Raw genomic sequence first — 14,621 nt, 5'->3', positions numbered from 1 at the left:
GTTTTACAAGGCGGCGTTAAGCCACTTAACATGGCTTAACACCGTCCTGCAAATAAGGTCCCCTATCACGCTACACTTGTCGTGAAAGGGAAGGGCAATGGGTGTTACGGTGGACGTTCTGCCACAAAACCCATTGATTATGACACTGCCCCTATGTACAAGGGTGGCATAAGTAGGAGGCAGCGTGAAAAGAGGAGAAATTCTTAATTTCTTCTTGTGTTTGCAGTTTCTGTGTTTGCTGCATTGTGCACTATGGTGCAAGAGTGCCCCTGTTGGCGCTAGGCAGTTAGATTTAGCGCCAGCGCTAGGGGAAATTCTTGTGACTATGACGCATCCATGTGTTTTAAAAATGGCAGAATGTGGCATTAGCAATTTTTGCTTAACGCCACGCTTCAGTATTCCTTTGTGAATATGCCCCTGTGTTTTCTGTGGGAGACGTATGTACAACTGGGTGTCATGAGGTAAAGGTAAGTGATGCTTAAGTGTCTTTTGAGTGAACCAAGGGGCTTCAGGTACAGAATGAAAAATTTAGGGAACGTCTGAAGCCTTCGGGGTATGCTTTGTGTCTGGCGCTGAGAGGTAGAGAGGTTTTAACATTTTATCTGGTGATAGCATTTTCTTAGGCAAGAAGAGAACAATGTCAGTCATGTGCTGTTTAGGCCCAACTTTGCTTTCAGCATCTTTAGAATAAAGGCACCGCTTATGTATATTAAGTGCTGCTCCCAGGAGAAGACCAAGCAGGCATGAGTCCCCTTTATCGAGTATAAGCAGTGCGTCATCTGCTAGTTACATGAACGTGATACATTTGGGGAATTTCTTTATGCAAAGGTAACCATAGTTGCCCTGCCATACTACTTAACCATACACAGCCAGCTAGGTTAATCATAGCTAAGGATGAATGATTTGCAAGTTCAATGCAATTAAAATTAAAATACTGTGTGCCTTCATATTCCCTCTAGATGCAATGTGCAGGCATATTTCATAAATATGCATGCATATTTAATCTAATGTGAAAAATTAAAACAATCCACTGAGTTTTTCTTCATGAATAAAGTATGTTAACTGAATATATGTTTGTTGGTAATTTTATTTATGGCATTTAAATTGAAGGGGTTCTGTCTCAAGACTGCACACAGTAAGAGATCACATTACTACATGGCGGGAGGAAACCTCTGTGCATAGCGAAATATACTCTTATGCAAAACCTTGCTTATAAGAGTAATAATGTGAGCGCCACCAGACAAGACAAACTGCTTATCCCGGTGGAGAATGGGGTTACTTGGATAACAAATTGATTAGTAAAGGAATGCACAGGTGGGTTATGAACTGTTTGACTGCTGGATGCACTTCAACATGTTGATGGTTATATGTTTGCAGTCCTGCTGAATGAATGGAGTGAGTTTCAAAGCAGCTAATGTCATTATTGGAATATTGGCTATCAGGCAAGTAATGCTAATGTTACAAATGAGAACTATGGTTTCCCCTTGGAAAAACTGTTAATGTGATCATCTCCTTGAATCAAATCCCTGCAGCTCCCTGTGTCTAATATTGATCTCAGAATCGCTCCAAATGCTCTCCTTGAGACCGCCAATTCACTTCTGCAACCACCTCATCACCATTGAGTGTAGCCTTGACGACTTGTCATAGCTCCTCTTCCCTTTTGGTTAAAGAGCATGGATAAATCAAGCCTTTTGTCCCAATACACATTGTCATCTACACTTAGCCTCCAATGACCTCCCCACGAACACAAGGAGGCTGCTCTGTTCCTCCCTTTTCACAAACTCTCTGTGGTTGTGGACAAAGAGTAGCAGTTCCTGAGAGTCGCCCTCTACAATGACAGGATGCCGCACCCAACACACTTTGCAAGCTCAAAGCCCAGAAGCAAACGGATACATAGCTATTCTCGAAAACAGTTCTTGATTTAGTGGAAGTGATACTACGGTTACGGTGTACAATCTCAGGAAATTCGCAGGAAACCTAGTTTTATTGGCTTAGCCAATCACATGACACCACCAATTCAATGTCAAAACACATTGGGGCACATTTATAAGCCCTGTGCGTCACTTTTGCGCAGCCGTTGCGTCACTTTTGTGACGCAGTGGCGGCGCAAAGCCAGCGCCATGCTGCGGCAGATTTACAACGTGACGCATCTAGGGAGATGCGTCACGTTGTAAAGCTTGCGCCACATGTGGGCGTACCTTCACAGGGGGGGGCGTTCCGGCGCAGGAACGCCTCCGAAAAGTGGCTGAGTGAAATCTACAAGATTTTCCGGCCATGCTGCGTCAAATCCCTGCACCTGCTTGAAGCAGGCGTAAGGATTGACGCAGCATTATACTGATAGGGCACCCCCGAGCCTTGCTGGAGCTGCGTTGCGCTTGCGACGCAACTCCAGCAATGCGCCGCTCTTCCGCCATCAGATGCGTCACGCATCTGTTTATCCTTGCGCCACGATGCGCTGCATTGTAAATGCGGCGCATCTATTGTGGCGCAAGGGTAAACTTAAGTGACGCATCTTCCCTGGCGCATCCATGCTGATTTGCAGGGATGCGCCAGGGAACATAAAGCTGCCCCATTATTTTTTTATATTACCGTTAATATTATGTACAAATAAACGAATGACATCATCATTAGCGTCACGCAACACTACCTTAAAATACTGCTTCAGTTTCCTTGAAATCTCCCTACTATTTTAAGTTATGCCATGTGCCACATTTGACCACTGTTCCTTGTGTAGTACTTTGTGTCTCTCAGTATTTATTTGCATTGCATGGTATTTCATTGCCAGAAGCAACACGTGTCAGGCCGATAAAATAGAATGACTAAGAAAATGATGAGGTGGCGACTGGTTAGATAGGTGGCTCAGTACGTAATTGTTTGACTGCAGTGACACTATAGGCCGTTTAGTGGGAAAGTACATGACTGAGTGCATGAGCGTGTGAGTGAGTGACTAGATATCTCTGTTATAGTAAGCTCAGAAATTTTTATCACATGACCATACATTGAAATTCTATGCACAATATTGTGTAATATTAAAAAAGAAATGATGGAGGCAACTTTTTTTATGCAGCACTTAAAACCATACGTTATTCTTTTTGAAAGTAAGTCCTATAAATAATGAGTGCCAGTTTAATGGTACTCAGTGTTTCAAACTTCAAAATAATGAAAAGGTAAGCTGGCCTAACCATGATTCAAACTGTCAACATGCAGGTCACATTTGATGTTAACAGGGAGTGCTTAGCTTACTGAGCTATCTTGCTGGCTCTTGCGAGCATGTTATATGGTTACAGATTATTGCTATTAGGCTAAATGTGCCATTTATGTGCCCTCTTCATTTTATTTGCACACACAGATTTTTAGCATGCTGCAAATGTGCCATCATTTGCTCTAAAAAAAAAAATTACATTTGCAAAAACCTCCTTTACTTTTCTAGGGCCGGCTACATCCATGTCAAGGCAGAAATATTTCGGAAGTGCCAATATTTGTAATATGTTCCTCACGTGTGCTATATTATATGTTGTAAAACTGTCATCAAATGCATCAGAACTGAAGGCCTTTGTTTTGGTACCTTTTTTACAGGAAGTCCTGTTTTCCTTTACAGATGCCCTGATGCCTTCGGCCTTTAACACTTAGGGGCACTTTTTAAGACGTTCCTGTGGCGATAACCCCTTTGCCATATTTGCAAGATGGCATTAAGTCACTTAACATGGCTTAACGGCGCCTTGCAAATAAGGCCCTCTTTCACGCCATACTTTTACAAGGTTTGGTGTAAATAGGAGGAGGCGCCCAAATTAAGACCAGGGAACACCTGGTCTTAACATGGCAAAACAAGGAGAAATGCCTAATTTATCCTAGTTTTTGCTGTTTCTATGTGTGTTGCATTGTGCAGCCATGAATGATTGTTCATGTGCAGTAAGGTGTCCCTTCCTGCACGTAAACAATCATTTAAAAAATGACGATTTGCAACTTCTAAGTGTGCCACACAATGCAGCCACATAGGTGTTACAAATCGCCATTCTGGAGTGTTTATGTGCAGGAAGGGACACCTTGGTGCAAGGGTGCCTGCATTGGCGCTAGGCAGCTAGATTTAGCGCCAGCGCTAGCAGAAACACAGGGGTGCGCCGCATTCTTGTGAATATGGTGCATCCCTGCTTTTTCATAATGGCAGAGTGTGGTGATAGCAATGTTTCTTTAATGCCACACTTCGCCATTCCCTTGTGAATATGCCCTTGTCTCTTAACGACCTTCATGAGCCACAGGATTGTTAACTTATTCAGAATATTTTGTCCAATGGCAGCTAGAGGCATAATTATGGACACAGGTGGGAGAAGCTTATTAAACTTTCTACCCCAGAATAACTTTAAGAAGTTTAATGTTAGACCAGATGGAGACATTCCAACTCATTTATCTCTCATGGTCTGAGGACAACCATCGACTTTGTATATACCTTTATCTGTGGTGAGCACCTTAGTTATTGTGCCAGCTATGATTTTTGGCTATGTCCAGAAAGAGATAATTTTACACAATGTTTCCTAATGTATATCCTTCAACTATGCAGGAACCAATGTATAGCACATCCTATCCAATCAAATTATGCAGGAAGGTAACATTACCCTTTTTCTGATTGGTATCCCACCTGTCTAGATTTACTGGACAAACCCATAAATGGGAAATATGAGGCCTTGGGATGCCATTATCAATCTTCTGACTTCTCCATCTGATATAGTAGTACGAGTTACTTACCTTCGGTAACGATGTATCTGGTAGAGAAGTTGTCTAGCCGCAGATTCCTTAACTTAGAATATTCCCAGGCGTCAGACTGGATCCAGAAATTTTTTTTCCGCAGCACTTCTGCGCGCCGGGGGACGGTGCCACACAACCCGGCCCTGACGTCGTCCATGGACTTGACGTCAGCGAGGTCAAATAAGTACCTCCCGGCGCGCTGACGTCAGTTTTCTTCGGAGAAACTTTTCCACGGCACAACGTGGAGCCACCCTCAAAACTGTGAAAGTATGGGAACAGTGTGCGAAGGATGAAAAATCCATAAAAGAAAGAAAGAAGGCAGATGGTGCAAAACACCATCATAAAAGACAGTAGCAGACACTGTCTACCTATACGAGAAGAAGTAAAGGCAGAGCAAAGCTCTGAGAAAAAACCCCGCAAAGCGAAGCATGGACCTTCTCCAAAGGCTGAGTAACAAGGGAAGAATATCGCAACAGGCAAGATAAATTGTTATTACCATGTAGAACTGTGCCGACCAACAAGGACGGGACACAGGAAGAACAACAGTCCACTACGGGAAGGTATGAAAATAATGGTATTTCCCTAAGCAAGGGAAGACCAAAACATAGTCCAGCAGACCCCCAAAGAAGGCTACTATATAGGAGACAAGAGTCCTGACACAATGGAGAAGGAGGGAGGGAGGGAAGCAACAGGAGAAGAAGAAGAAGCTCCTGACGATGGTGAATGAAAAGGCACTGTTTTACAGGAAAGAAGCCACCTGGAGGGAGGCAGCCACATATGGCAATTCTTAAAAAGGGCACAACAATGTGAGCACCCTGAAAGAAAACCAATGGCAACTGAAAGGAGACAAAGTGGAGAAACCCACCTGGCAAGGTCCTCGCAGAATGGGGAGGATGGGTGGACGTTAAGGAATCTGCGGCTAGACAACGTCTCTACCAGATACATCGCTACCGAAGGTAAGTAACTTGTACATCTGATAGAGACATCTAGCTGCAGATTTCTTAACTTAGACTAGATACCACAGCCATACCCCGAGGGTGAGGTGGAACAACAGAAAGTGACCGAAGCACTGAGCCGGCAACAGAGTGACGTACCATGGGAAAGGCTGTGGCGGAACAGCCAGACAGCAACCCAAGTGGCTTGAAAGAGTAAAAGACAAGACATTCCAAACTGCCAGAATAGCACGACACCATACCCGTAAGAGTATGAGATGTATAAACAGCACTAGCCATATTCCAGAACAGAAGAGAGAGAGTCCATAACGAAGGAGGGAGAAGGACTACTCCTGGCTCAGTGGTGCATTAAGTGGACACCAACGAAAGCGAGGATAACAAGAAGAAATGTAACCAGAGCCTACCAGGCTAGCCCACACAAGGGAAGCCGGAGAGGCCACAGCCAAAAGCAAGGGCAGAGGCAGGAACTGAGCAACATTTAAGAAGAGCAGGAGGGAACAAAGACACGCCAAGTGCACACCTAGTCACCAAAAGGTGTGACAGGGGCGAATAGTATCACTCTGAAGCACGCTGAAGCGGACCACAAGTAAAACATGCACCTAGCAGACAGCCACGGTGAAAGCTGAAATGAGCATGGAACTGCCTAACGAGGGAGCTTGAAGGTCCAGGGAAGAACTCACCCACGAAATACAGAGAAGCAGGGTGCAGCACCTTGGACAACCTGCATCAGAGGAGCTGTCCCACAGGCACAGGAGACATAGAATAGGGTGACGTAAATTGAAGTTCCCTAGCTGGGGTTTTGAACCCTTGTCAAAAAGCCTCTGTTAGTTACAACTGGACCATCTGTCCTGTCCCAGTAAAAAAGACACATCCGGAGGGAGTGGCCGCAGAGGCACCGAAAGTGCCAAAAGGAGCTGTGAATAGGAACACGCACAACTGTTGAGTAGCACCTCAGATCTCCAGACCACTTCCTCCGAAATGCACCCCCCTACAGAAGAGTGGGACTGTTTAGTATAGGCCAAGAAAGAAGCATCGTGAAGCTGGCTGACCATCCCAGGGAGTGGAACGCAAGGAACCCTTATTTCCGAAGATGCAGGAAAAGACACCGAAGTGCACATAAAGGTGCTAGAAAAGACACCGCCATGCAGAACGAGAGCAAACTCGAGTACAAGCACTGACTTGCTCCTTGAAACAGGGAGATGTGGGACCAAACATCGCAGTAGCGAAGAGAGGTGGGGAGCAAGGCGGGCGAGCTTCGACCACGCAACTACGGGTGCCGTAGGAGGAACCCACCTGGTGCACCTATGGCAGGAGGTAGTCGCATTTTGAAGCGTGTCAAAACAAATTGAAAATCTCCAAAAGAGGAGAATGGGGCACATACGCAAGGCTCAAGCAAGGCGAGACCCACTGCGTAAAGGAGATAGCACCAAAGGCACAACACTGAACACCGTGCAACAGTAAGACAAGAGCGTCATTGGATGTAGACAGCCCAAAGGGGCCTCCATGCCCGCGTGACGCATAGCAGAGCTATACAATAGCATACAGGTACTCCACTTGGAGTATGGCACACCCCCAAGAACCTTGGGGGAACACCTCTTAGGGCAAACCACAATCAGAGGACAGAACACAAACAATCCGTGGAACACCGCCACAGTAGGCTTACCGCCAGCCTAAAAAAGGCATAGTGCAACTGGTGGACGCCAAATAAAGGGGCAACCACCCTAGATCATGTGGAAGGGAAACCGTTGAAAACAGACCTATGGGGGAGGACGAAATTCCGCAAGGAGGCACTGACCAGCCGAATCGGCGTGGGCATCAAACAAAAGGACCCCATCAAAGGGTAGGTCAACAACGCATTCCCGGATATTCTCCGGAAAGACGCCATCCCGCAACCAAGCATGGTGCCGTAGGGCCACCGAACCAGCCATAGCACGGCCTAAGCAATCCGCAGTATCCAAGGCCGAGCGGATTGTAAATTATGCCAAATCACGGCTATCACGGAGAAGAGGAAGGAGGTCAACACTAACACCCTCAGAAGTGGCCGATAGAAGAGACTTGGCAGAGTCCCAAAGGGCAGAAGTAGCCCGAGCCAAGACACACACTGTATTTAGTGATCGAAGAGCTGCGCTATTGGTGGCGAAAATGTTACGGCCCCACGACTCCCGCCATCTGGACTCCAGAGAGGGAGGAAGCAACAGCTGAGGCAAGGAAGGGAAAGCAGTTTGCAGGACAAACCCCTGAACATCTGGGTGAACAAATAAGCAAACTGGATCATGTGGAGCAGGACGATGGCGGTGCAAGATAGAATGAGCCACCGGAACACCGGAAGCTGGCCGAGCCCAGGTGCACAAAAGAGCATCATAAAGAGAAGCTTCAAAGGGTAGAAATGGTTCTACAGTCCCTGAACCATGGTGGAGGACATCCAGCAGAGGGTCAACTGGCAGGGGGACCGAAGGAGGGTGCATACTCAGAACACAAGTGGCCAAGGAGACTACCCTAAGGAATCCCACACCGGCCTCGGTAGCACTCCGAGGAGGGGACAGCAACTCATCTGTGGGTGAGAGCTGTAAACTAAGTCTCCCACCCGAAGGAGGTTGACCAATGAACTGAGGATGCGACCTATGCCAAAAAGAAGGAAGCCCCATTGACAAATGAGGGTCCTGATGGGGCTCCTGAGGAGGCGGGGAGACCGCCAGGGCCACAAATTCCAAAGGGGGAGAGGAAAGGACTGATCCGGCGTTGCTGGGCATTGAGGTGATGCCGAACTCCCCCCGGAAGCCTCCGGAGATGAGTCAATAATCCTGCGTCGGGACGGCGCCTAGGCGACTTCGGTCAGTGCCGACCCTGCCCTTTTAGACGCCGACTCGGCCTCGTCCGGTACCGACTCGACCTCAACCACGACGAGCTCCACTTCCAAAGAAGAAGGGGACTGCGCCGGAGCAGGGGAGTCAAGCCTATGATGCCAGACTGGCGCTGACTCAGCCTCAACCACAACAGTTTCTGACTCCAAAGGAAGGAACGGAGTCGGAGCCGGGAAGGCAAGTCTATAGCGATGACCCTGCCTCCTGAGGCGTGCTCGAAGCAAGGCTGCGAGTAAAAGCAATCACCTGCGGGGCCACAGAGAGCCCCACTGGACTATGCGGCTCGGCAGGGGTGCTATGGGTCGAACAGGGGGACCCAACCAGGCCGCACCCTGACGATGCCACATCTCCATCATCCCTAGAGGTAAGGGGCACAGTCGGCACCGGGGGCGAACCCGTCGGTGCGTCTGCCGGATACCCCACCCATAGTGGAGGCTCCGAGGACGCCCCAGGGAGAGGAGGGGACCCAAGGGAGCCCGGTAGGGCCGGGTCCTAGGCCTCCATCTGGGTCTGAGTCGCCCCCGTGCCAGGATAAGGCAGATAAGGAAGGGGCGAATCCCAGGGGCATACGTACAGAGGATTCCGGGAACTATTGCCCCCGACAACCAAAGGAAGTGAGGTCAAGGACCTCGGCGACATGCGCCGTGACTTACTCAAGCGAGGCAAACGACGCACCTTGGAACCAGAGGGTCACCGATGCCACAAATGGAACCCACTGCCAGAAGGACCTGCCACCGATGAGGAGGCAGAGGGCAGAGACGACTCCGACCGGGACAGACGAGCCAAAAGCAGCTTCATCCTGCGCTCCAGCCAGGACTTCGGCTTGAGGTGTTGGCAGGCATCGCAGTCCGTTGAGTCGTGTTGTTCGCCCAGACACCACATACAGATAAGTTGTGGGTCGGTCGCGGACATTTGCCACGAACAGGAGGTACAAGTTTTAAAGCCCGAAGGCATCGCACACTGTTCCAGACGCGAAGCGTCAAAAAAGGACCTGAAAACAGGCCAGAGGAACCGCTTACTCTGGATCCGCGTTGCACACGGAAAAGAAGGACACTGACATCAGCGCGCCGGGAGGGACTTATATGACCTCGCTGACGTCACGTCTGTGGACGACGTCAGAGTGGAGTCGTGTGGCGCCATCCCCCGACACGCAGAGGTGCTGCTGAAAAAAAATTTGAATCCAGTCTGACACCTGGGGACATTCTAAGTTAAGGAATCTGCGGCTAGAAGTCTCTATCAGATATTCATTATAATAAACTTTTACAATATTTAGAGTAGATTCTGATAATAAAGTATAGAAAAACAGTCTGCTGTCCGTGAATTAAAGGGCAAGTGCTGAGCATTTGGTTAAGAGAAGGGTTCTGACTAATTGCCTAATTCTACATAATATGGAACACCATGAATTCCCTTTATTTTGTGGGTATATAGATTGCGGCTTCAAATTTAAAATGGCAGACACCAGTTATTACGTAACAAGACTGACAAATATATTGATGACATGGCATTTACTCTGAGGCATTCAGTTATTTTGTACAGAAGTCTAGGTTACTGTATCTTTGAGGACACTGGATATTAGAATAAGTAGTAGAGTCAGAATGGCTGTCTGCAGTTCATATTGCTTTTTAACATCTATCTTGTGGATTTGAGTCCTGATTTACTAAAGCCTAACAGCTTCCCTCACAAGATCGGTGCCCGCAGGGTGCCTAACTTGCTCTATGCTAATTTTATGGTTCTTTTGAAGTGCACCCTAGTCAAAACAAATAGCAATGTAGTGCACAGCTGTCCCAGTTTGTGTGAATGATATTAACCAACTTACCTGAGATCCTCTGTTCATATCAAGTCCGTACCATATGGGCTTAAACACAGCTGAAGGTCTGCTGGCCCACCATGTTTTGCGAGGTATACTTGATGGATTTGCAGAAATACAGGTCTCTCCTGTTTCCATGTTGCAGTAAACTTTAATCGCATCTTCAGCACAACCCTGATTGGGATCAATCCAATATTCCCCTGAAAGTAATAAAGCAACACCAAAATAAATAATGTCATCAGAAAAAAAGCTGGCAAATGGGCAAGCTCCCAGTGAAAATACATAGGAGATTTTAACATTTTCAGTAAATATAATGAGATACCATCAATTGTTCTTTCTCTACAAGACAAACATGTACAGCTAGGAAGGCCGTCATGACAATGGATGTCAATCTTTTGAACAACGTGAGTGTTTCGAGGACTGTCAAAGTCTAAGGGCCCGATTCACAGAACTAACTTAAGACAAAATCCTAAACTTACTACGATTTTCGTATTCACAGAAGGCATTTACTCATTTTGGTATTCACAGAAGACACTTACTCACTTCGGTATTCACAGAAGTTAGGAGTCCTAACTTTAAGACTCCTCACTTTACTACTACTAAACTGAGAAAAATCCAAATTTTAAGGCTTTCGGTATTCACAGAAGGCATTTAGGAGTCCTAAAGTTAGTAGTCCTAACTTTACTACTACTAAATTGAGAAAAATCCTTATTTTAAGACTTTCGGTATTCACAGAAGGCATTTAGGAGTCCTAAAGTTAGGAGTAACCCTGGGCATAGTTCGCGAAGTAGCGCTTCGCGTAGCTACGCAAAGTGCACTTCGCGCTACGCGAGCTACGCGTAGCACTTCGCGAACTGCGTAGCACCCTGTTCGCACTGTGGAAGATGTCGTTTTCAATGATTGCACAGTGCGGACAAGCATCCGGCACTGTGCAATCATTGAAAACGACATCTTGCACAGTGCGATCTGTAGTTTTCTGCCGCTCAAATAGATTTTTTACTCGAGCGGCAGCTTTCTCAACGCGGACTGGTAGTTTCTCATCGCGAGCGGTCGCGAGCATACGCGACCACACGCAATGAGAAACCTGACCTCCCCGCATTGAGAATCTCGCCGGGAGGTTTATTTTCCATGCCCGCGATCGCCAACTTGATGTTGGTGATCGCGAACGTGGAAAAAGTCTCGCCGGGATGTCATTTTGCTTGCTCGCGGTCGCCAACGTGACGTTGAGGACCGCGAGCAAGCAAAAAATGACCGCTGCAATACGCAAAGCTATGCTACGCGTGTTTGCACTGTGCTACGTGCAATTTGCGTGGTGCGAAGTAGCGCAAACTTCGCAAACTACGCGAGCGTAGCGTAGTGCTTTGCCCAGGCTTAGTTGGCAGTCCTAACTATACTACTACTAAACTGAGAAAAATCCTAATATTAAGGCTTTCGGTATTCACAGAAGGCATTTAGGAGTCCTAAAGTTAGGAGTCCTAACTTTACTACTACTAAACTGAGAAAATCCTAATTTTAAGGCTTTTGGTATTCACAGAAGACATTTAGGAGTCCTAAAGTTAGGAGTCCTAACTTCTGTGAATACCGAAATGAGTAAGTGGCTTCTGTGAATACCAAAATGAGTAAGTGCCTTCTGTGAATACCAAAATGGTAGTAAGTTTAGGATTTTGTCTTAAGTTAGTTCTGTGAATCGGGTCCCTAATGTGGCCATCTAAATAGAAAGTGTTACTCTTCTATCTAAATGCAACAAATGTCCACTTCATTGCATAATCAGGTTTGGATTAATGTCAATAAGAACTTGATATCCTATTTCATAATTTAAAATGCTTAGTATGATCTTATGTGGTTTCAAATTGGTTGTTTATTAAATTAATCTCCACACCTGTCTCCATTACAGCTCACGTCACCTATGTCTCATTTCCAGTCTTTCAAATTAAATATTTAGCTTTGTATTTACTAGTTCATATAAGTAGGCATACTCGCAAAACATCGATCACCTGGCAAGTTACTTTAAATTTGCTGTAGAGTTTTTGATTTTTACCTCAGTAAATATGACACTTATGCTTGTTCACTGATGGTCACCCTATTTACATGGATTGTGACCCAATAGCATGGCTCTGTTTTCAAGGGGCCATGCAAAGTGCACTTTGGGCCGGATCCACAAAGGTAAACTTAGACGTTTGGTCTAAACTTAGACCAAGCATCTAAGTTTACAACTTTGGGAATTCACAAAGGGCATTTACAAGTACTATCTTTAGATCCCCACTTGGAGCGGGGATCCACCCACAGTGCAGACATAAATATAGTACTGGTAAATGCCCTCTGTGAATTCCCAATGTCATAAACTTAGATGTTTGGCCCGAGTTTAGACCAAACGTCTAATTTTACCTTTGTGAATCGAGCCATTATGGTTTACAGAAAATTTCCACTGACCTCTCTATCCAGGCTGTGGAGACGGACAATGCTGGCAGCATAAATCTATAATCAGGAGTGGATCTTTATTATCTGTACTCCTTGTGAGCTGTTGACTGAAGCCTCCTTCCCAGTAAAGTCTGTGCAGTCTCCCAAACTGGGGTCATCTGGCCTATAATGTCTGGGACATGGATGGAGGCAGATGATGCTGTATGATGAGGGCAAGTGTGTTCACAGTAGGAGGATGGATTGCCGGGCCTGTTTGCTTATTGGAAACCAAGTTGGTATCTATCTTGCTGGGCATTTCAGCTCACCTCCTCAGTCCCTGCATAAGCTTTATGGACTGGGAAAGTAACCAGTACCTGTTTGTGTTTAGAGCAGACTTTCCCTACAGTGGAAGAACTCCTGGTGATTGTAAGAAAATGCCTCTAGTTGTATAGTCACCTCAAGTTTTTGGACTGATGCTGCTGTTTTTTTGACTCTACGAGTGCTAACCAGACCTCAGTGCCCAAACCCCAACATGTTACTATGAGCCCAGTTCACAAAGGGTCTCTGCACTCATAGCAGAGGCCCCGTAGTCATGGCAAGGGGGTCCCCACTTGTGGCGGGATCCCAGCACTTGTGGCAGGACCTCAACAATGGGCAACTGCAGTACGTAGGTTCCTGCCATGAATGTGGGACCTCCACTACCACTGCGGGGTTTCCGCCATGAGTGCGGAGGCCCTTTGATAATTAGGCCTAATTGTCAAATTTGTTGAGTTTGCCGATGTTTGTTCGCAGTTGAGTGAAATGGTTCGATTTACTATACCTTGCAGATGCTATATCTCTGGAACCCTCTGGTGGATCTTTTTCATTGTGTTGTCTAAAAATACATATAAATACAGTCTATCTTTATAAATTGGTGTTGAAATTATTTAGTGTCTAGTTGATTTCTTCTTTAATTATTTTGGTGCTGGTTAAATGCTTTACACTTGTTTCTTTGTATAAGCATTGCTTCTCAGAACCACTGCTACTCAAGGTGGAATGCAACCTACTAGTCCTAAAGAGATTGGAGAGTGTATTACATGGCGAGGTTGTGCAATTACACCATACTTTGCACCCCAAAATGCAGCCAAAGGTTCCAAGCGATGGAATGGAATCACCAAGCTCTTCTTATCCATAAATAATGCAGAGAACATGTCAGATTAGAAGGGCATCCAAGAATTCTAAAGTAGCAGACTCCATAACTGGTTTAGCTCTTCCATCAGGGGATGATACACTAGCCAATTGTCAGGGTAGCTAAGGAAGTTGAATTCTCTGGATAGTGGATTACATTTCTCCATGTCAGACCAGAAATACTAGCTGGGCTTGAGAAAGGTGTTTCTGTGACTGGAGTTTGTGCATGAAGACATTTTTTGATGAAACATGGCTTTAAGTAACTAAAGGCAAATGAGATGCAGCAGCCCAGTACACAATCAACTATCTATAAGACCTGTGGAAGGATGACCTCGACACTTAATGCACATCAACATCAAGGGAAACAGTGGAAGTTGCTGACTGTAACAACATCACTGAGTTGAGATTGCTTCAGCCCTTACCTCCTCCCCTGTAGCTGGAGGAGATTGCAATGATAAAGAATATACTATATATACCCCTGGTTGTTACCAAAAGGAATGCATAGTCTAAAGTTTTACTCTTGCTTTTCCAGCACTCTTAGCAAGTAGCACCATCCATCTGGATGCCCTGCTGCTATCAACTTTAAACTGTGATAAATGATACAGGTCCCAACTGCTTATGTGTCATCTGAGGGTGGGCTGGTGTACTGGTACACTGAACAACAACTACCCTCCTACAGCTAACCCAGTGGCTACT

General features: G+C 46.1%; 1 protein-coding gene across 1 annotated transcript in view; it reads right to left on the bottom strand.

Annotated features, from left to right (window-relative positions):
- Nucleotides 1-14,621, bottom strand: part of COL5A2 (collagen type V alpha 2 chain) — a 333,083-nt gene that overhangs the window by 11,064 nt on the left and 307,398 nt on the right. Inside the window, exon 52 of the mRNA XM_085647093.1 lies at nt 10,371-10,561. Within this exon, the coding sequence (XP_085503219.1) occupies nt 10,371-10,561 (191 nt within the window). The remainder of the gene's footprint in view (nt 1-10,370; nt 10,562-14,621) is intronic.

The sequence above is a fragment of the Triturus cristatus genome, chromosome 3_2 (assembly GCF_964204655.1).
Source record: "Triturus cristatus chromosome 3_2, aTriCri1.1, whole genome shotgun sequence".
Lineage (NCBI taxonomy): Eukaryota > Metazoa > Chordata > Amphibia > Caudata > Salamandridae > Triturus > Triturus cristatus.
The sequence above is the reverse complement of the archived record's forward strand: the minus strand, read 5'-3'. Positions and strand labels throughout refer to the sequence as shown.